At 38.2% G+C, this 21401-nt stretch overlaps 1 protein-coding gene across 4 annotated transcripts in view; it reads left to right on the forward strand.

Annotated features, from left to right (window-relative positions):
* Positions 1 to 12122, forward strand: part of EXD1 (exonuclease 3'-5' domain containing 1) — a 41577-nt gene extending 29455 nt beyond the window's left edge. For 3 of the 4 annotated variants that reach the window (XM_036445533.2, XM_045574417.1, XM_045574418.1), the window contains 5 exons: positions 1566 to 1670; positions 1753 to 1833; positions 4946 to 5089; positions 5818 to 6009; positions 10827 to 12122. In XM_036445533.2, coding sequence (XP_036301426.1) covers positions 1566 to 1670; positions 1753 to 1833; positions 4946 to 5089; positions 5818 to 6009; positions 10827 to 11483 — 1179 coding nt within the window. In that variant the 3' untranslated portion in view covers positions 11484 to 12122. The remainder of the gene's footprint in view (positions 1 to 1565; positions 1671 to 1752; positions 1834 to 4945; positions 5090 to 5817; positions 6010 to 10826) is intronic. The other variant, XM_036445555.2, reaches the window with a different exon arrangement.
* Positions 12123 to 21401: the final 9279 nt, after the last annotated feature.

Below are 21401 nucleotides of genomic sequence, written 5' to 3' on the forward strand. Positions count from 1 at the left end.
GTGTCGGCTTGGGGACTGAAGGGTCCCGGGTTCGATTCCGGTCAAGGGCATGTACCTTGGTTGCGGGCACATCTCCAGTAGGGGGTGTGCAAGAGGCAGCTGATCGATGACTCTCTCTCGTCGATGGTTCTAACTCGATATCTCTCTCCGTCTCTGTACAAAATAAATAAAATATATTTTTTAAAAATTAATATATATATATATCAACTGTAATTGAAAATATAAAATTATTTAAATTTAAAAAAGATAAGATGAAAGTAGCAAATCTTTGTTGAGATACAAAGATTTTTTATATCCTTTGGCCTACTTCTCAGGGCCACTTCTAGGAATCTATCTTCAAAATATAAAGGAAAATATGTGATGATCTGTTCATCCTGGCATCATTTATGATGACAAAAAGTCAGAAACTACTTAAATAGTTAATAATAGAAGTTACAGTATATCTTATAACTCCTTTATGGATGCCAGAAACTGATGACAAATGCAATATAGAAAAATATTTGAAAGTTCATGAATGGAAAAAGCAGGATATAGATTTGAATGCATATTATTGTGGCCATGTACATATTTTGCATATGAAAAAAAATCAAAAGGAGAATTGTACGGCATGTGTTGATTTGCTGAAGAAATGTGTAACAGCCATCCATGTGCCTGACTGTGTTCTAGTTGCATGTATAATGGTGAATTTGACCTAATCTCTTCTCTCATAGAGCTTAAAGTCTAGCAGAGAATTATTTTCAAAACTTTTAGTGTCTATTCAATTTTTATGTTTAAAGATGTAGGGGAAAGAGCAGGAATTAATTATTTATGTGTCAAATTCTAGCAAATATCATGAAGGATCTGAGAATGGGTACAGGTAGGCCTGGCAATTGTAGTTGTAACAACCGTTAGCTCTTGAAATGACAAAGATGGCATCAGAATGTCATGTGTCTGCCTCTGTAGACCGACTCAGATCTTTTTTGGCCTTGTACTCTCTGACTCAGTAGATTTTTCAGTTGTATAATTTTTGTGGCTTTTATGAACAAAAACTACCTAGAATTCTTATGATTGTATAAAATTGATCTATAAAACAGTGTTTCATATCCTGCCATTTGGGCCAGTATATTTGTTGCCTGTTTTATACTGATGAGGAACAGGGATCTTCTCTATGAGTAACTTCATGTGATACCTAACACATTCATGTTTACTATGGAACTAAAAAAATAAAATGCATTTTGTGTTGTTAACAACAAAATATATTGTTCATATTTCCCTTAAACCTGGAATCCCTGGGGTATTAGAATGCCATAGGGGAGACTGGTAAAAATTAAGTTGGGACAGTAAAATGTGAAAAGCTAAATTACCAGATTGTCTGTTTCTTTTCTTTTGAAAAATCACAGTTGTAGTGTCTTTTTTTTAAACTTAAGATCAATGTAAACCCATTTTTCTCTAAGAATATTGAATGCCTATTGTTTACTTTAAAAGTGAAGAAGTTAAATATTTTATCACGTCTTTCTTCATCTTCAGATCCCTTTCCCTAGTTCTTCCTTATTCTATAACATGTGTGACTGGATGATTTATTGTAGGTGGCCACAAACAGCCGTGTCTACTTATTTGACATTTTCCTTCTTGGAAATCGTGCTTTCAACAATGGACTCCAGATGGTATTAGAAGACAAGAAGATTTTGAAGGTGTGTGTGTAAGCTGATTCCTCTGCTAATAAAACTAGTAGCCAGGTTCTAATTACTCTGTCTCTGTCTTCTGATGCCTTAGGTTATCCATGATTGTCGTTGGCTTTCTGATTGTCTCTCTCATCAGTATGGAATTTTGCTGAATAATGTCTTTGACACACAGGTACATGAAGGGAAATACTGGGTTTAATCTACATAGCGCCTGTAGAAAGTAGGCCTTGTCTGATGAGTTGTTGAAAGTCTTTGTGTGTGCCCCATTCCTGCTCATTTCTCATGTAAGATGTTTGTACAATATGTGAGATCATTTGATGAAATGTAAAATCACTGTAAAAAAGTTACCTAAAAGTATTCAGTATTTTACTCCAGAATTTGCTCCGTACTCTAGTATATAATATTCAGAAACAAACAATTTTGGGGTCATTCAAAAGTCTGAGATGAGACCTTAGTATGAGGTGAACAATCACATATCTGCCTTTACCCACATATGTACCAGTTAAGGCTAGTGGCTAGTTGGCATCTAGCTCAGGGATGCAGGTCATCCTAGATATGTTCAAAAAGCCTCTTTTGGTCCAACATAACTTGAAGATATATTATTTTTCTCTGCTCTAAAGGACCCTAGAGAAATGAGAACTTCTTAGACGATACTACCTCTTAGAGCTGGTTTGGCTGTGAGAGCAGGAAAACCATTAGGAGAGCCTTTGGAGAGGGGTGAAAGTAATGAGTTGGCCAATTATTTCTTATTGAATTCCCAAAAGTTTATTTTTATTATTATTATTTTTGTGATTCAGTTTGCCCTGTATGTATCTCCTCATTTTACATGTTCTTTGGGCCTTCTTTCAGGATCTTTCAATCTAGAGAGATTGCTTTTGTGCTTATTCCAAAACATAAGAGAATCGCTCATTGTTCCCTTGAGGCCATTAGGATTCTTGATTATGTATTGTGTAATGAAGACACTGGCATATCTTTCCATTTTTTCTTCTCAGATTTTCATAGTGAAGGAAGCAGGTATTGAAGAGTTTTTCTAATTTGTTTTCCTTAGCACTAGCATAGGGGTGTCGAACTCAATCAGAGAAGGGGCCAAAATCTAAAATCCAGCCTAAATCGCGGGCCGAATGGTTTACTGAACAGTCATAAACTGTCATTGTGATGGAAACGCAGCGGAGTGCAGTGATGACAGCGCGGGTGCAGGCCACATTGCAAGGCCTGGCGGGACGGATTTGGCCTGCGGGCCTTGTGTTTGACACATGTGCACTAGCACTAAGTGCAACTAGCAACTAGCACTGTTGCTCTTGTAAGAAATCACAAATTTAGTGGCTTAAAACATTAATTTGTCCTGGCCAATGTGGCTCAATTGGATGGGTGTTGTCCCTTGCATGAAGAGTTGCCAGTTTGATTCCCAGTCAAGGCACATGTCTGGGTTGTGGGTTAGAGTTTAGGATTAGGATTAGGTCCCCAGTTGGGGGCATTTGGGAGGCAGTAGATAGATGTTATGTTCTCACATTGTTTCTTTCCCTCTCCCTATCTCTCTTTAAAAATCAGTTTTTTAAAATCTTAAAAACAACAACATTAATTTGCTCTCTTACAGTTCAGGAATTAGGCATCTGAAATCATTTTTATTGGGCTATAGTCAAGGTGTCAGCAAGGCTGGTTTCTTCTGGAGACTGATGGGAAGAGTCTGATTTCTTGCTTTTTCAGTTTTCACTTATATTGTTTGGATTGTTCTTATTCCATCTTCAAAGTGCATTACTCCAAAGTCTGCTACCATAGTAAAATCTCCCTCTGTTTCCCTCTCATAAGAACATGTGATTACATTTAGAGCCCATCCTGATAATTCAAGATGATATTCTCATCTCAAGATCCTTAACTTATTACAGCTTCAAAGTCCATTTGTTCCATAAAATAACATTCATATGTTCCAGGAATTAGGATGTAGATATCTTAGGTGGCCATTATCTAGCCTATCACATACAGGTAAAGAATTATTTCACATTTTTAAAAATATGGTTTTTTAAAATTGATTTTAGAGAGAGGGAGAGAGAATTAAAAGCATCACTATGAGAGTGAATCATCTATTGGCTGCCCCCTGCACGCCCAGGCATGTGCCCTGACTAGGCATTGAACTGTGACCTGCTGGTTCATGAGTTGACACTCAATCACTGAGTCACACCGGCAGGGCTTAATTCTTAATTTTATTAGCTTTTCTTATCAAAACTTTACTACAGTTGCTAATCTATATATATAAAAGCCTAAGTGACCATCCAGCCATTTGACTCTCCAACTGGTAGCTATTATGTGCAATGATCACCAGGGGGCAGACACTCAACACAGGAGCTGCCAAGCTGCAGTAACTTGGCAGCTGCGGTTCTTGGGTTATGCACCTGGAAGAGAAGAGGGAGCCCAATTCTGGGGTGCATCACCTGAGAATTACCCTCTTGCAATCCAGGACTCCTTGGGGGATGTCAGAGAGTTGGTTTTGACCCAATCCCACAGGCCAGGCCCAGGGACCTGTGCATGAATCTACACCGGACCTCTAGTATGTAATAAAAATAATTCTGTTTTTTGAAATCCTCACCTGAGGACATGCTCAGAGGGAGGGAGGGAGGAAAGGAGGGAGGGAGGGGGAGAGAGGTTGCTGAGAGATTGCCTTCCATATGAGAGAGAGACGGAGAGAGAGAAAGAGAGAGAGAGAGGTTGCTGAGAGATTGCCTTCCATATGTTCCCCAACATTGGACCAAACCCGCAACTCAGGTATGTGCCCTGATCAGGAATAGAACCAGCAACCTTTGGGTGCATAGAACACTCAACCAACTGAGCCACTGTGGCCTGGCAAAATAATTCTTGAATTTTATCTTCCTTTCCCCATTTCCTAAAATCACCAAAAAATAATAAATAATCATAAGGCAGGCAAATAAAAGAAGTGGAAAAGAAAGTAGACAAGTATACATTAAAATTGGGTGATCAGCAAAAACCAGCTTGGCTCAGTGGTAGAGCATCAGCCTGCAGACTCAAGGGTCCCAGGTTCAATTCCAGTCAAGGGCATGTACCTTGGTTGCAGGCACATCCCTAGTGGCGAGTGTGCGGGAGGCAGCTGATCAGTGTTTCTCTCTCATCGATGTTTCTAAATCTCTCTCCCTCTCCCTTCCTCTCTGTAAAAAATTAATAAAATATATATTAAAAAAGACGTTATCTAAATATGCTTCTGCTATTTCTGCCAGGTGTTAGCTCTGTGTATATATTCTACAGACTGGTCTGTGTGTCTTTTTTTAATGCCATAGGTGGCAGATGTCCTTCAGTTTTCCGTGGAAACAGGCGGCTTTCTTCCAAACTGCATCAGTACTTTGCAGGAGAGTTTAATCAGACACCTTAAAGTGGCCCCTAAATATCTCTCCTTTCTGGAAGAGAAACAGAAACTGATTCAGGTGAGTATTAAAGGATGTCCCATATGATATTAGTTTTTTTCAAGTGCTTTCTGAGTGAGGTTATTAGCATATTCTATAGAGAAATGACAGATGCCATGTAAGCATTTGAGCATTGCTAAAATCTTAGTTGTTCCAAATGGCACCAGTTTGTTTGTGGGCTCAAGTGGGTAAGAGCCAGGATCCAGATCTGTTGTCTGTCAATTAAAAAGCATTCTGAAATACATTGTTAAATTGGGACAAGAGGGTGATTAGATTGGAAATTTGGACTAAGCAATAGAACAAAAATAATTCCAATTATTTATCCCAAAGTAAGGTAGATTTTATTTAGCTCCTGATAGTCTCTCATGATAAACTGGGATCTAGATCATTTGGCTATAATTTTGGCCATATAACCAAATATGCTGCCTTCAGTTTTAAGTAAATCCTGATTTATTTTTCTCTCCCCCTCCCTCCTTCCTTCTCGTCTTCTCTTTTTTCTTCTCTCTCTCTCTTCTTCCCTCCCTCCCTCTCTCTCCTTTTCCCTGTCTTTCCTGAATCATAAAGTGTGTATGTATGTGTGTGTGTGTGTTCTCAGAAACCTAGCCATAGTGTGAAAGTAGAAGGTAATAATAATAATTGAGGAAAATGACAGTAATAGTGTTTTAAGTTAAACAGTTATTTTCTTTTTTTACAGTTATTTCCTTTAATGTTTTGTTTATATTCAGAGAAAATTGTTTTGGTGTCTATAGGAAAATACAGAAGTGTGGTTCACACGACCTCTTTCACCCTCCTTGCTGAAAATTTTGGCCCTAGAAGCCACCTACCTGCTACCCCTTCGCACGGTACTCCTGGATGAGATGATGTCTGACCTAACCACCCTGGTGGATGGGTACCTAAACACCTACCGAGAAGGGTCTGCAGACTGGCTGGGAGGCATGGAGGTAGGTGCAGCTGTCTGTGGCTGTGTCTTGAGGACTTCTGCTTCTGCTTTATTCCTGAGAGTGATATCCACAGCAAATTTCACGAGGCAGACTTGGTAATAAATATTTTTTTAAATATATGTTTTATTGATTTCAGAAAGGAAAGGAGAGAGAGAGAAACATCAGTGATGAGAGAGAATCACTGATCGGCTGCTTCCTGCACTCCCCACACTGGGGATTGAGCCCACAACCTGGGCATATGCCCTTGACCGGAATTGAACCTGGGACTAGTCAGTCCACAGGCCAATGCTCAATCCACTGAGCCAAACCGGGTAGGCTCATGAGTTATTTTTATGATGCCAGTACAATATAAGAAAAATTATAGACCAGAAGTTGAGAAACTATTGCCCTTAAGGCCTAACTTGTCACCTGGCCTATTTTGGTATAGCTCACAAACTAGGAATGGTTTTTACAGTTTTAAGGAATTATTAAAAAAAAAAAGAAAAAAGAAAAAAAAAAGTTTGCAGTGAAGATGATTTGATGGTTTGTAGCTTAGAAAGGCTAAAATATTTACTATTTGGCTCCTTACATAAGAAGTTTGCAGGTTGTTGGATTCTCCATTAGAAATTCTAATGCAGAATCTAAAATATAATATTCATTTCGGTTATGAACCCCACTAGATGTATTTCACTTTTCTTTTAATGTGCTGCAGGATTCTATTTGCAAGCATAGTTTAATGTTAGGAAATACTCCATTTTACTAGAGCCAAGAAAGTCTCATGTTTATCTCATAAATGCCAAAAAAAAAATTATAACTTTTTCGTATTCTGCTCTCATTGTATAACAGCAACAACAATAGTAACAAAACATAAAACTCTGCATACCTTATTTGACTGGAGGATTTAATGTTTTTTTATTTATTATTGAAAAACCAATGACAATTTTATAACTTTTTTTGTATTTTGCTCTCACTGTTTAATGCTAGAAACATTTAATTAATTAATTAATTAATAATATATTTTTATAGATTCCAGAGAGGAAGAGAGAGAGAGAAAGAAATAGAAACATCAATGATGAGAGAGAATCATTGATCGGCTGCCTCCTGCATGCCCCCCACTGGGGATTGAGTCCGAAACTCAGGCTGTGCCCTTGGCCAGAACTGAACCCGGGACCTTTCAGTCCGCAGGCTGATGATGCTCTATCCACTGAGCCAAACCGGTTAGGGCAATGCTAGACACATTTATATTATTTCACATACAATATTAATTAAAGTTGGAATAGATATGTCAGCATGGTAAAATATTTCTCAAGCAAGAAGACTACATAATGTTTAGGAACACTAAAAGCATACCATTAATATAAAGAAAAAAATTAAATGGTGAATATTACCACTACTTTAATATTTTTAAAGCTTTTTTAAAATACATTTTTAAATTGATTTTAGAGAAGAAGGGGGGAGAGAGAGAAACATCACTAATGAGAAGAGTCTTTGATCTGATGCCTCTTGCCTGCCCCCTGCTAGGGACTGAAACCTAAACCCAGGCATGTGCCCTGACCGGGAGTCAAACTGGGAGTCAAACCATGACCTCCTGGTCAGAGGTTGGTGCTCAGCCCTGAGCTACACCAGCTAGACTACTTTAATATTTTTTGAAGTTATTAGGCAATTGAATGTTTTTTAAAAGATGAACTATAAAAATTGAATAGGAGAAATTAGAATTATGACATGCCTATGATACACAGGAAAACTGAAGAGAATCAATATCCCAAACAAAAAGAGAATTTAGTAAAGTGGGGGAAAATATGACATAAAAATTAATAGCTTTCCTATACCCGTATACACAGCTAGAAAATGAAAGAAAACATCACTTTGTAATTGTAACAAAAAAAGGTAGATTACCTAGAAATAAGTCTAACAAGAAATATGGAATATAGAGATGAAGAAAATGTTAAAATATTACTGAATGACATGAAAGAGAACTTGAGACACTAAATATTTTTAGCTATCTAAATTAACTTATAGATTTAACTCGATTCCAATAAAAATATTAACACCAGCATTATTTAGGCAAACTATGATTATAGAGTTTATAGAGATCAATAACCATAGTAAAACATATAAGTCTACAATAAATAAAACAGTTTGCGACTGGTACCAGTGTAGGAAGACCAATGAAAAAGAGTAGAAAACCCAAAATAGATCCAATATATATTTGCCAAGATGCTTGTAATAAAGGTAGACTTTTCAATCCATGAGATAAAAGATAATGATTCTGAAAATGACCTTAGGCAATTGATTAACGATTGTGGGGGAGGAAAATTCAGAGTTGAATTGCTGTCTCTTTCATTACACTGAAACAAACTCTGTGAATCAAGTATTTTTGTAAAAAATGGAATTATAAAATTAGTGTGGGGTGGAAAAACAATTTAAAAAATTATCTCACAGTAGGGAATGCTTTTCTTTCTTTCCCCTCAATTTTACTGAGGAATAATTGAAAAAAATTAATTGTATATATTTAAAGTATACATTACATTGGTGGAATGCTTCTGAGACCAAGATAACTAACGCATCCTTCACCTCACATTGTTACTTTAGGGGGGTGTGTGTATGCTGAGAATGCTTAAGAGCTACTCTCAGCAAATTTCAAGTATACAATACCGAATTATTAACTATATAAATAATCATGCTCTCCATTAATTAGAAATTAGTTATAACTAAAAGTTGTACCTTTTGAACTATATCTCTCCATTTCCCCCAACTCCTGGCAACCACCATTCTGTTCTCTGTTTCTATAAAATTTAGCTTTTTTTAAAGATTCCAATATTTGTCTTTCTCTGTCTGGCTTATTTTACTTAGCATAATACTCTCCTTGTTCATCCATCTTGTCACAAATGGCAGGATTTCCTTCTTTTCATTGTATGTACATATAGACACATCATCTTAATTCGTACATCCCTTGATAGACCCTTAGCTATTGTAAATAATGCAATGTAAATAAGATTGCTGATATCTCTTCAAAACAGTGATTTTATTTCCTTTGGCTATATACAGATATGGGATTGCTGGACCATATGGTAGTTTTAGTTTTAATTTTTTGAGGAACTGCCAATACTGCTTTTGATCATGGCTATACCAATTTACATCCCTATGAACACTGTCTGAGAGTTCCCTTTTCTCCACATACTCACCCCCCAAGCACTATTATTTCTTATCTTTTAAGAGTTTTGAGTATTTCTTTGTTGCATAAAAAAACACATACACCTACAACTCCATAGCAAAAGAACAAATAATCCAAATAAAAAATGAGCAAAAACCCTGGCCAGGTGGCTCAGATGGTATGAGATGATATCTTTTTAAAAATATATAGTTTATTGATTTTTTTTTTTTTTACAGAGAGTAAGGGAAAGGGAGAGTTAGAAACACCGATGAGAGCGAATCATCAATTAGCTGCCTCCGGAACACCGCCCACTAGGGATGTGCCCACAACCAAGGTACGTGCCCTTGACCAGAATTGAACCTGGGACCCTCAAGTCTACAGGCCAACGCTCCATCCAAACTAGTTAGGGCTGAGGTGATATCTTATTGTAGTTTTGATTTTCATTTTCCTGATGATTAATGTTATCAGAGCATCTTTTCATATACTTGCTGGCCATTTGAATGCCTTCTTTGGGAAAATGTCAGTTCAGGTATTTCATTTTTTTTTTTTTTAATCCTCATCCAAGGATATGTTTTATTGTTTTGTTGATGAGAGAAAGAGAGAGAGAGAGAGAGAGAGAGAGCGAGCAATGTGAGAGAAAAACATTGATCTGTTGCTTCCCATACACTCCCTGACTGGGATTGAACCTGAAACCAAGGTATGTACCCTGACCCGGAATAAAACTTACAACCTTTTGGTGTACGGGACAATGTCCCAACCAACTGAGCCACCTGGCCAGGGTCTTTGCTCATTTTTTATTTGGATTATTTGCTCTATTGCTATGGAGTTGTAGGTATATGTGTTTTTCTTTTTCTTTTTCTTTTTAATATATTTTATTGACTTTTTACAGAGAGGAAGGGAGAGAGATAGAGAGTTAGAAACATCAATGAGAGAGTGTCATCGATCAGCTGCCTCTTGCACATCCCCCATTGGGGATATGCCTGCAACCAAGGTACATGCCCTTGACTGGAATCAAACCCGGGACCCTTCAATCCGCAGGCTGATGCTCTATCATCTGAGCCAAACCGGCAGAATATGTGTTTTTCTATGCAACAAAGAAATACTCAGAACTCTTAAAAATTAATAAATTAGACTTAAATTTTTTTTTTGCATGGCAAAAAGATAGTGAACAAAGGCAAAGGTAGGCAACCTGGGAAAATTATTTACCTCTTGCAACAAAGAGGGCATTTTCTTTTTCTTTTTTAAAAAAAAATATTTTATTGATTTCAGAGAACAGAAGGGGGAGGAAGAGAGAGAGAGACATCAATGATGAGAGAGAATCGTTGATTGGTTGCCTCCTGCACGCTCCTTACTGGGGATAGAGCCCACAACCCAGGTATGTGCCCCGATCGAGAATCGAACCTTGACCACTTCGTTCATAGGTCGATGCTCAACCATTGAGCCACACCAGCCGGGCTCACTGTATAATCTTGATACATACACACACAAAGTTATACACAGAACTGGATTCAAAATATGTTACTTGAAAAGTAGTACTACTACAGTTAAAGACACTAGAGGGTACTATAAGAATACATTTGAATAGAACTTCTCTTGCCAAATACTGTTAAGTATAGCAGAAGTGATGTTAAGGCATGATCAGAAGTTTAATTATAGGAGATTTGTGTTCAATTTCTTTTCTTAGCCTACATGTATGGAACTTCCAGAGGAACTGCTTCAACTCAGGGACTTCCAGAAACAGCGCAGAGAGAAAGCTGCAAAAGAATACAGGATGAATGCACAGGGACTCCTTATAAGGACACTGCCATGTCCAAAGAAATCTGTGACAGAGACAACAAAGAAAGAGGAAAAATTAAGAGGTGTCTTACTTTGTGAAAAAGCTAGGCTAGATAAAGCTCAAAGTTTTACATCTCTTGAGGATGTAAATTTGCTGAAAGAAGAAATTAATGGTAAACAAATTACAACAGAACCTCCACATTTACCTCCCATAAAGCAGGAAATCCATGAGGATTCCAGTAACAAAGTCATTTGCCCTGAATTAGAAGGGTTGGAGGGCAAGAGAATAAGCCAGAAAGAACACCTTAAGACACCCAAACAGGAATTTCAAGCAAGTTTATCTCTGAAAGAGGAGATAGAACAGTTACTAATGGTGGAAAACAAGGAAGATCTAAAACGCACAAAACAAGATGTCTCAGTGTCTCCTTCCCTTCCTCAGGAAGCCAGAATGTCTCCAAGTGGCACCTTCCATCCTTTTAGAAAAGCTGTGTTTCCCACACTTCCTCCCTGTCCCGCTTTGGAGGAGACTGATTCCTGGATAAATTCTTCTTCCAATCTGCCTTAGAGATAGATCTACAATTTGTTCTGTAGGCCAAAGAGTGGCTCATTTCCCCCTCCCATCAGGGCTTTCCTCGGTGCCTACATTTCTCATGTAAAGTTAGTTATGCCTCAGTCATAGGCTTCAGGGGAAATTATATCCTCTTGCTTATTCCTGGGAGTGAATAAGTTAAATAATAGAAGAAGTAAATTTTCTGATTATAGCACTGGGCAGAAGAAATGTTCCCAGTGGCTAGAGTGAATTATTTCTCATAATTTGAATTTAGAGGATTTGAAGAAGGGAAAAATCTTGGGATTAATATCTTGAAGAATCTATACTTTTAAAATTTTGTTGTGTTTTTTGGTTTGAAGAGTGTTGGTAAAACTCTTAGCTATAAGTTTAAAAATAATTGGTACCTGACAACTTTATAAGTTCTTTTTGACTTTTCTTTTTTTTAATGCCTCATAATTCTTTTTAAAAATTATTAATTTATTTTAGAGAGAGAAAAACATCATTTTGTTATTCAAATTTATGCATGTGTTGGTTGATTCCTGTGCGTGCCCTGATGGTGGATTGAACCCTAAACCTTGGCATCTCAGGACAATGCTCTAACCAACTGAGCTATCTGGCCAGGGCTCTTTTTACCTTTTCGAGATATTTAAGTTGTCAATTGGAAAATAAAGATACATCTGAACTAATATATATATATATATATATATATATATATATATATATATATATTTAAGTTGTCATTTATATGTCAATAAAGCTGAAAAAATATGAACTGTTTTTGAATTTTGAAAGTTTTATCTGTCTTATGTCATAAACAAACAATAGTTAATGTTATCGGAAGCACTATTCCAGTTTTAATTTCGGCCCATTTACTTTTAGAAGATTCTATTTTCTAAAAAAGCTAGGGCTTTCTTTGAGTATGTCTGTTATGTAAACTTGAAGTTTGGTTCTACTCTATTGGTTTGGAATTGGTATACTTTTTAGGCTGAAAGGAAGGCAGCTTTTTATTATATTTACTAGAGGCCAAGTGCATGAAATCCATACACTGGGGGTGGAGGGGCCCTTCAGCCCCACCTAGGGGATGTTCGACTGCTGGCTTAGGCCTGATCCCTTGGGGGGCAGTTGGACATCTCTTGCAATGTGGGATCCTTTGCTCCTTACCCCCTTGCCTGCTCACTCCTTACCACTCCTTGCTGCTCCTTAGTGGCAGGCTTCTTACCGGTGAGCTCGCTGCTCCTTAGTGCTGCCATGGAGGCAGGAGAGGCTCCCATCACAGCCGCTGCTGCACTCGCCCGCCAGCCAGGAGCCCAGCTTCTGGCTGAGTGGCACTCTCTCTGTGGGAGCACACTGACCACCAGGGGTCAGCCCCTGCGATGAGCATCTGCCCCCTGGTGGTCAGTGTGCATCATAGTGATCAGTTATTCTGCTTGTTCCATCATAACAGTTGCTTAGGCTTTTGTTATACAGGCTAGAGGCCCAGTGTGAAATTGCACCACCCTGCCCACCCATGCACACCCTGCCCACCTACCTGCTGCCCCTCCTTGACACCCTAACCTCTTCACCCAGAGCTGGGGCGTGCCTTGACCCCAACCCCCCCAGCCTTCTCTGGCCACTTCAAGTCCCTCCTCAGTAATGGGAGTTGCCTCAGGCTGGTCCTGCCTCCTCCAGGCACCTCCCCATTCTGCTCTACTGGCTCTGCCCCATCATGGCGCCGGAGGAGAGCTTGGAAGCCTGTGCCTGCTGCAGAGTTTTGAGCACCCGCTTCCTGGTGGCATGCGTGCTGCACTCCTTCCCCTGGCAGGTGGGTGGTGGAACACTCTTGAGTGCAAGCAATGGGTGGCAAAGGACTAGTGAGGGGGTTGCTACGGGCTCTCACCCCCACCCTCCCCACCATGGGATGGTCCCGCCTCCTCTGGGTGCCTCCCCACTTCTGCCCTGTCTCCAGGGCAACACGGTGGTTCCTCCCTGCCATGCACACAGCCTCCTGCTGAATGGTCACTATGGCATGAGGGCATCACGGCCATTAGCATATTAGCTCTTTATTATGTAGCATACTTGCAAGTTGCTCACATTCTTTTGTGTACAATAACCAGTAAACCTGTTTTTACATTAGGTTATCTCTTACATTTCCTAATTGGGTCAGGGTAAATAAATTGGAATATGTTTGGATTTATAGGTTCAGAGTCCAGTTTAGAAATATGTAATTAGATTTTTACAGGGCTCTATTATTTATTTCGCTTAGGGAAAACTTAGGGACAATCTATGATTAGGAACCTCCTTGTCTGCATCAGCTGATTCAATTATGAATTTCACTGGGAGCAGAGCTGTGCCCTTCCAAACTCCAGAGCCCAGATCTAGTCTGAGGTTAAGATGAAGAAAGGCTAGTGTTGGTCAGTAGTTACTGCATCAGCCCTCAAACCCAAGGGTCATGGGTTCAATTCCCAGTCAAGGGCATCTACCTGTGTTGTCAGTAAGGGCTCGGGCGGGAGACGACACAGTATTTTGACTCCCAGACTAAATGAATTGGGCTTTATTATAGTATTTTGTCAGAGAAACACTCATAGTCCTGAAATTGCATCTTCTCCACATCCTCATCTAGTGTGAAATGCCTACCTAAATTCCATGTGTACTGTCAGATCCTACTCTCTAGTGTTCAAGCCCTATGCTAATACTCTGTACCATTACTCAGATATCTAAAATATGCCCAGAATTTATCCCAACCCCTGGTCAAGTTCTTTACTGACTGTACTTTTCTACTTGAGAGCTCATGAACCACACTGCTTGCTTTCTCAAATGGGAGAGCGGCTACAGTGTTTGGACAGGTTCAAGCCTCAGACTAATGAGAGGGCACGGACCTCTCATGGCTAAGTCACGTGCAAGTCCCAGCTTGGAGGGCAAAGCCCTCCCAGCACAATTATAGCCAAAAGTTATAGTTGTAAGCTTGAACTTATGGTCTGAACATGTGGGGACGTGCCTGAATGATGTGGGTTTGAAAGAATTCAGGTGCATGTAATTGAGTAGATTTGAAACCCACGAGAACGTTATAACCATGCCCTTACTTTGCATCATGGGATCTGGCTATAAAATAAAGAGACAGCTCACAGGCTGCGGCCCTGTCTCTCTCCATCAGAGAGGGCAGCGTCCCACCCAGACCCAGCTTTCTTCTCTTGTCTGTCTTTTCTAACTCCTTCACCGTCCCCACTCAGGTTCACCCTTGGCCATGCTGGTGCAGCACACTCAAACTCTTGGGGTTTTGCTTCAGTCTATAAAAATTTCTTGAATCCTACTCAAGTCTGACCTTTCCATACATGAACTACAATTAGAGATTCTTACAAATAATCTGACCTTTTAGTTTGGGATTTAGAAAATGGAGATAAATGATTTCCCTGAACAAAAATGCACCACTGAGAATAGAACCAGTGTTTCTTGCTACTTTGTTCATTAAATGTTCTTTCAACTATTGTAAGAAAAATCACTGCAGGAGCTTTGCCTCCAATCTGGCTGTGGGCTTGATAAATATTAACATAATAGAATTTAAGCTCACTATTGGTGTGTCATTGTTTTTGACACAAGGTAAGTGCCAACAGCAAACTGAGATGAGGCCTAGGGCAAACCTAGAGTGCTTGGGGTTTATAGCTGTGTACACTTATCAAAAGGCATTCATAGCTCCACTGTTGTGCTCAATGGTTGAGTGTCCACCCATGAACCAGGAGGTCACGATTTGATTCCTGGTCAGGGCACTTGGCTGAGTTTCGGTTTGATACCTAGGAGGGCATTTATAGGAGGCAGCAGATAGATGATTCTCATCATTGATGTTTCTTACTCTTCCTCTCCCTCTCTCTGAAATAAAAACATTTTTAAAAGGCATTTATACTGCTGAGGCCTCAGTGGATAGAGTATAGCCCTGTGAACTGAAGGGTCACAGGTTCGATTCCGGTCAGGGGCATGTACCTTGGTTGCAGGCACATCCCCAGTGTGGGGTGTGCAGGAGGCAGCTGATCCATGTTTCAAGTTCTCTGTCCCTCTCTTTTCCTCTCTGTAAAAACTCAATAAAAAATATTTTTAAAAAATGTATTTGTACTGTTATAAAAATAAAATACCTTACATAAAATTTAGAAAATAAAGAGAAGAATGACTTAACTATCATCCCACATTATACAGTCCTTCCTAGCATTTTGGTATTTTCTTTCAATTTTCTCATTCTCTCTCTCTCCACATACACATATCTGAAATATAATCACTATTATACAGTAAATACACTTAAAAGTGCTTTTTATATAATGTATTTTTCCTTTTTATAATCCTAACACCTAGCATATTTAATAGATTTTTAAATATATATTTTTATTGATTTCAGAGAGAGAGGTCGAGAGAGAAAGACAGAAACATCAATGATGAGAGAGAATCATTGATTGGCTGCTTCCTGCATGCCCCTGACAAAGGATGGTCTGAAATTAAACTTTAACCAAAAGCAGTGATGGTGGGCAGTTATGTCCTAGGCTGGTATCTTCACTGACGAGGTCAATCTTTACCTTAACTGAGCCTATCTGTCTTTTTGCATCTATGAAAACACACCCTTGAAATGTCTGGGTAACTTGTAACTTCCCTTTTTCTGGATCCTTTTGGAGCACAACCTAAGGTGCTGGGTGCCAGTACAGACACCACAAACTCCTCCAGCACCTAAATATGTGTCTATCAGATATTTTACTTATTATCCAATCTCGGGGTTTCTCTTCCTACCCCCCCTCCCATTTCCTTTAGTTACAGTGTATAAATATAAATATAACCTGCCTTTCTCTGGAGCATTATCTCAATTCATTGAGGTTCAAATAAACTCACAAAATTCTTTACAGGTTTCAATGTTTTTTTCCGTTAACATACCCTGTTAACAACTGACACTGTCCACTGAGCCAACCCAGCTAGGGCTAGATGCTTTATTTTAAAATTCATATGCTATTAAGTAGAATTTGAAAAATATGAACAATAAGAAAAATTACTCTTATTTCTCTAACCTGACAAAAAGGTAATATTTTTGTTAATTTCAGTGTTTATGTATATGTGTTTCTCCCCCCCACCCCCCGGCACATGGTTGTAATCATACATGCATGTATATATCCTGGCTTATGAATATTTTCTTATGCTGTTACACAATCTTAGTAAAGATTTTTAATGACTGACTACAAAATATTTCTTAGAGGATGCAGTACAGTTTATGTAACTGTATTTTGGCATTTTGAAATTGTTTTCAATTCCTTACTTTATGCTTTTTTCAAAGTTTATTTAAAAGTTTTTTCCATTTGTTTTAAATCATTTTCTTAGAATGAAATTCCAGAAATAGAAATAGCAGGTCAAAGAAGTTTTCTTGTTTTGGTTTCTATAAAAGTTTTATAGCTCTTGCTAAGTTACTTTACAAAAAAGCTAGTAAATTAAATACCTCCCACTAATTTTTGTGGTAATGATGCACCATTGAGAGCATTAAATTTTTATCTTGAGTGGCATGGCATTTTTTACTTTCAAAAATCTTCATCCATAAATCTGTAGGTTTCTTATCATCTTCTGTAGCTTATCTGCATTGAATACTATGGTGATTAATAAGAATATAAATATTAGGAACACTTGAATCTCTGATATCTAAGTTAAGGACAATACTATGGGTAAAATATTTAACCATAGAAACACTAAAATAAAACCAAAGTCTAATATACTCATGATAAATATCTTCAGAGCTCCCATCAGGAATAGCATAGAAAATTATATTGTTATATAAAATAAGAATCTTAACTAAATTGCTAGGTTCACCCTAAGATAAAGTTTAATATATATTTTATTCTACATACTCATAGGATTTGAGCTTTTGGCTCTACAACTTAATAGCCCTCTTCAAACAGGAAGTGCTGTTAAATTGTAATGAGGGCATAATGAGCAACCAAATTAAAATAACATGTCGCCCTAGCTGGTTTGGCTCAGTGTATAGTGCGTCCTGGGCTTGATTGCCATCAGGGGCACATGCCTGGGTTCTGGGCTCTGTCTCCATTGGGGGCGTGCAGGAGGCAACCAATTAATGATTCCTTCTCATTGATGTTCTATCTCTCCCTCTCCTTTCCTCTCTGAAATCAATAAAAATACATTTAAGATAAAATAACATGTCATTGCAAAAAATAAGTCTAAACTATTGCTTTAATTTAATCAGTCATGAACAGCATTCCTTAACAGAACAGAAAATATCAGAGTACATTGCAAATATTAAGAAAAAGTATTGTCCTGTGAAACTTTTTCTCCTCGTTTGTATGCCTGGGGCATGTGTGCTTTTGTGTTGGTTGCAGTAAAATCAGTTCAAGATAAGCATAGGAGGCCCTAGGCAGTTTGGGTCAGTGGTTAGAGCATTGGCCCTCAGACTAAAGGGTCAATAGTTCCATTCCAGTCAAGGGTACAAAGCCCAGCATGGGAGCATGCTGGAGGCAACCAATTGATGAAGTGAAGTGTTTCTGCCCGACTCTTCCCCTCCCTTCCATTCTCCCTGAAAATCAGTGGAAAATATCCTCGGGTGATATTAAACAACAAAAAGATAAGCATAGATGGAAATTTATATCTTTAAATACTGATACAATAAAGTAAAACCTAAAACCAGTGATCTCAGCTATATCTTAAGGTAGAAAAAGAAAAGTAAATTAAACTTGGAGTAAGTAGGAGGTGAATTGAATAATGATAAGAATGGAAACAAAATTAAAAGTAGATGGAGAAAGTGAATAAAACCAAAACCTGGTTCTTTGAAAAGCTCAGTGAAATTGCCAAGCCTTTAATCATATAGACCAAGAGGAGAAAATAGACACAAATTACTAATATCAAGAATGAGAGATTATCTTTATAGAAACTATCCTATATAATCCTATATAATAAAGGCTAATATGCAAATCAACCTAAAGGTAGAATTACTGGTCCCTATGATGCACACTAACCACCAGGGGGCAGACGCTGAATGCAGGAGCAGCCTCCTGGTGGTCAGTGCACTTCCACAGGGGGAGTGCCACTCAGCCAGAAGCTAGGCTCAAGGGAGTGCAGCAGAGGCAGTGATGGGGCCTCTCCTGACTCCATGGCAGTTGGACATCACCTGAGGCTCCAGGACTATGAGAGGCTGCAGGCCAGGCTGAGGGGACCCCCCCTAACCCCAAGTGCATGAATGTCATGCACTGGACCTCTAGTATTTATTAAAGGGATAACAAGGGGCTACTTTAACAATTCTATACTGTCAAATTGAAAAAGAGTTGAAATAGACAAAAATTATTGAAACCCAAATGACCAAAAGTGATTCAGGAAGAAATAGAAACCTGAATAGCCCTAAATCAAATTGAATGCATAATTTAAAATCTTTCCTAAAGCAAATTTTGTACGAAGATGGCTTTACTGGTGAATTTCTATTTAGAAAAGAGTAATAGCAATTTTTCCATGAAATAAAGAAGGAAGGGTCACTTCCCAACTAACTTGATGAGGCCATCATTACCCTAATGCCAAAACCAGAAAACGACATTTCAAGAAAACTATAGATGAATATCACTTGTGAAAATAGATATAGAAGTCCTTAACAAAATATTAGCAAATGGGATCCAGAAACATGGAAAAAGGATAATACTTAATGACCAAATGAAGTTTATTCCAACAATACAACTGTGGTTTAAAATGAAAATGTGATGCATCATATTAATAGAATAAAGGGAAAAGACCACGTGGTTATCTCAACATCTACCAAAATGTGTTTTTTTTTTAATGTTCTGGTTTAAATATATATATATATTGATTGATTGATTTTCTAAAGAGGAAGGAAGAGGGAGAAAAGGATAGAAACATCAATGATCAGAGAGAATAATTGATTGGCTATCTCCTGTTCGTCCCCTACTGGGAATTGAGCCCTTAACCTGGGCATGTGCCCTAACAGGGAATTAAGTCCTGACCTCATGGTTAATGGGTCAATGCTCAACCAATGAACTACACTGGCAGGGCAAAAAATCTTTTCTTGACAAAATTATATATCCATTCATGGTTAAAATATATATATATATATATATATATAAAATAAGATCAGTTAGCAAACTAGGACTAGCTAGGGACTCTATCTAATAAAGGTCTTTTTTAAAAATCCTATTATTAACACTGAAGGCATAGGCAACAAAAGAAAATATAGATTAACTGGACTACTAAAAAATTTATGCTTTGAAATACTACAAAGATAACCAACAGAATGGAAGAATATATTTACAAATCAAGCCGAGCACAGAGGCTTTTGCAAGTCTTCTCCCATAAGGGTGTCTACAGCACACAAGTTCTCCAAGCATAATCACAGCTGATCATCACAGCCAATTGGCCTGGAGGTCAATTCCTTCCAGTGATACCAACAACAATCAAGGCTTAACTACAAGAAGACTGTGCACACAGCCCACAAAGGGGTGCACCAAGAGTGTCTACCTCAGGTAACTAGGGAGGCTGAGCCACTGGGCCCTATAGGACACCTAGCACACAAAGCCACTCTATCAACTCAGGGAAGCAGCCAAAATGCAGAGACAAAGAAACAGGTCACAGATGAGAGATATGGAGGAAAGCAAATGACTGGATATAGCATTCAAGACCATGGTTATAAGTTTTTTCAAGAATTTCCTAGAAAAGGCTGATAAATTTAGCGAGATCCTCGAGGATATGAAAAAATACCATCTAGAAATTAAGCATACACTGACTGAAGTAAAAAATATTATACATAGATCTAACAGCAGGTTAAAGGAACACAAGAATCAATTCAAAGATTTTAAATATGAAGAAGCAAAAAACACCCAACTGGAAAAGCAAAAAGAAAAAAGAATCCAAAAATATGAAGATAGTGTAAGGAGCCTCTGGGACAACTTTAAGTGTACCAACATTTGAATTGTGGGGATGCCAGAAGAAGAGAAAGAGCAAGATACTGAAAACTTATTTGAAGAAATAATGACAGAAAACTTTCACCTAGTGAAAGAAATAGACTTACAAGTCCAGGAAGCACACAGAACCCCAAACTAAAGGAATCCAAAGAGGACCACACCAAGACACATTGTAATTAAAATGCCAAGAGCAAAAGACAAAGAGAGAATATTAAAAGCAGCAAGAGAAAAACAGTTCCTGGTAGTTACCTACAAGGGAGCACCCATTCGATTGTCAGATGATTTCTCAACAGAAAGTATGCAGGCCAGACAGGAATGGCAAGAAATATTCAAAGTGGTGAATAGCAAGAACCTACAACCAAGCAAAGCTATCACTCAGAATTGAAGGTCAGATAAAGAGTTTCACAGATAAGAAAAAGCTAAAGGAGTTCATCACTGCCAAACCAGTATTATATGAAATGCTGAAAGGTATTTTTTAAGAAGAGTAGGAAGAAGAAAAATGTAAATAAAAAATTATGAACAACAAATACATATCTATCAAAAAGTGAGTCTAAAAATCAAGTGAATAAAAAATCTGAGGAACAGAATAAACTGATGAATGTAATAGAATCAGGGGCATAGAAAGGGAGTGGACTGACAATTCTCAGGGGGAAAGGAGTGTGGGGGGTGCAGGAAGAGACTGGTCTAAAATTCTACACCTATGGATGAGGACAGTGGGGTGTGGTAAGGGCAGAGGGTGGGGTGGAAACTGAGTGGAGGGAAGATATTGGGTAAAAAAAAGAGGAGCAATTTTAATAATCTGAACAATAAAGATTAAAAAAAGAAAGAAATATATTTTAATAAATAAAAATGGGCAAAAAATATGAAATACTAAGATAATCAGAATATATATCACAAAAGAAGATATAAGATGGGCCAGGAAGTATATAAAATGATGTTCAGTATTATTCATTATCAAAGAATGCAAAATAAAACTGCAATGAAATAACACCTCGCATGCACTATAGTGGATAATATTTAAAAGATCGACACC

Source organism: Pipistrellus kuhlii, unplaced genomic scaffold, assembly GCF_014108245.1.
Source record: "Pipistrellus kuhlii isolate mPipKuh1 unplaced genomic scaffold, mPipKuh1.p scaffold_m20_p_1, whole genome shotgun sequence".
Lineage (NCBI taxonomy): Eukaryota > Metazoa > Chordata > Mammalia > Chiroptera > Vespertilionidae > Pipistrellus > Pipistrellus kuhlii.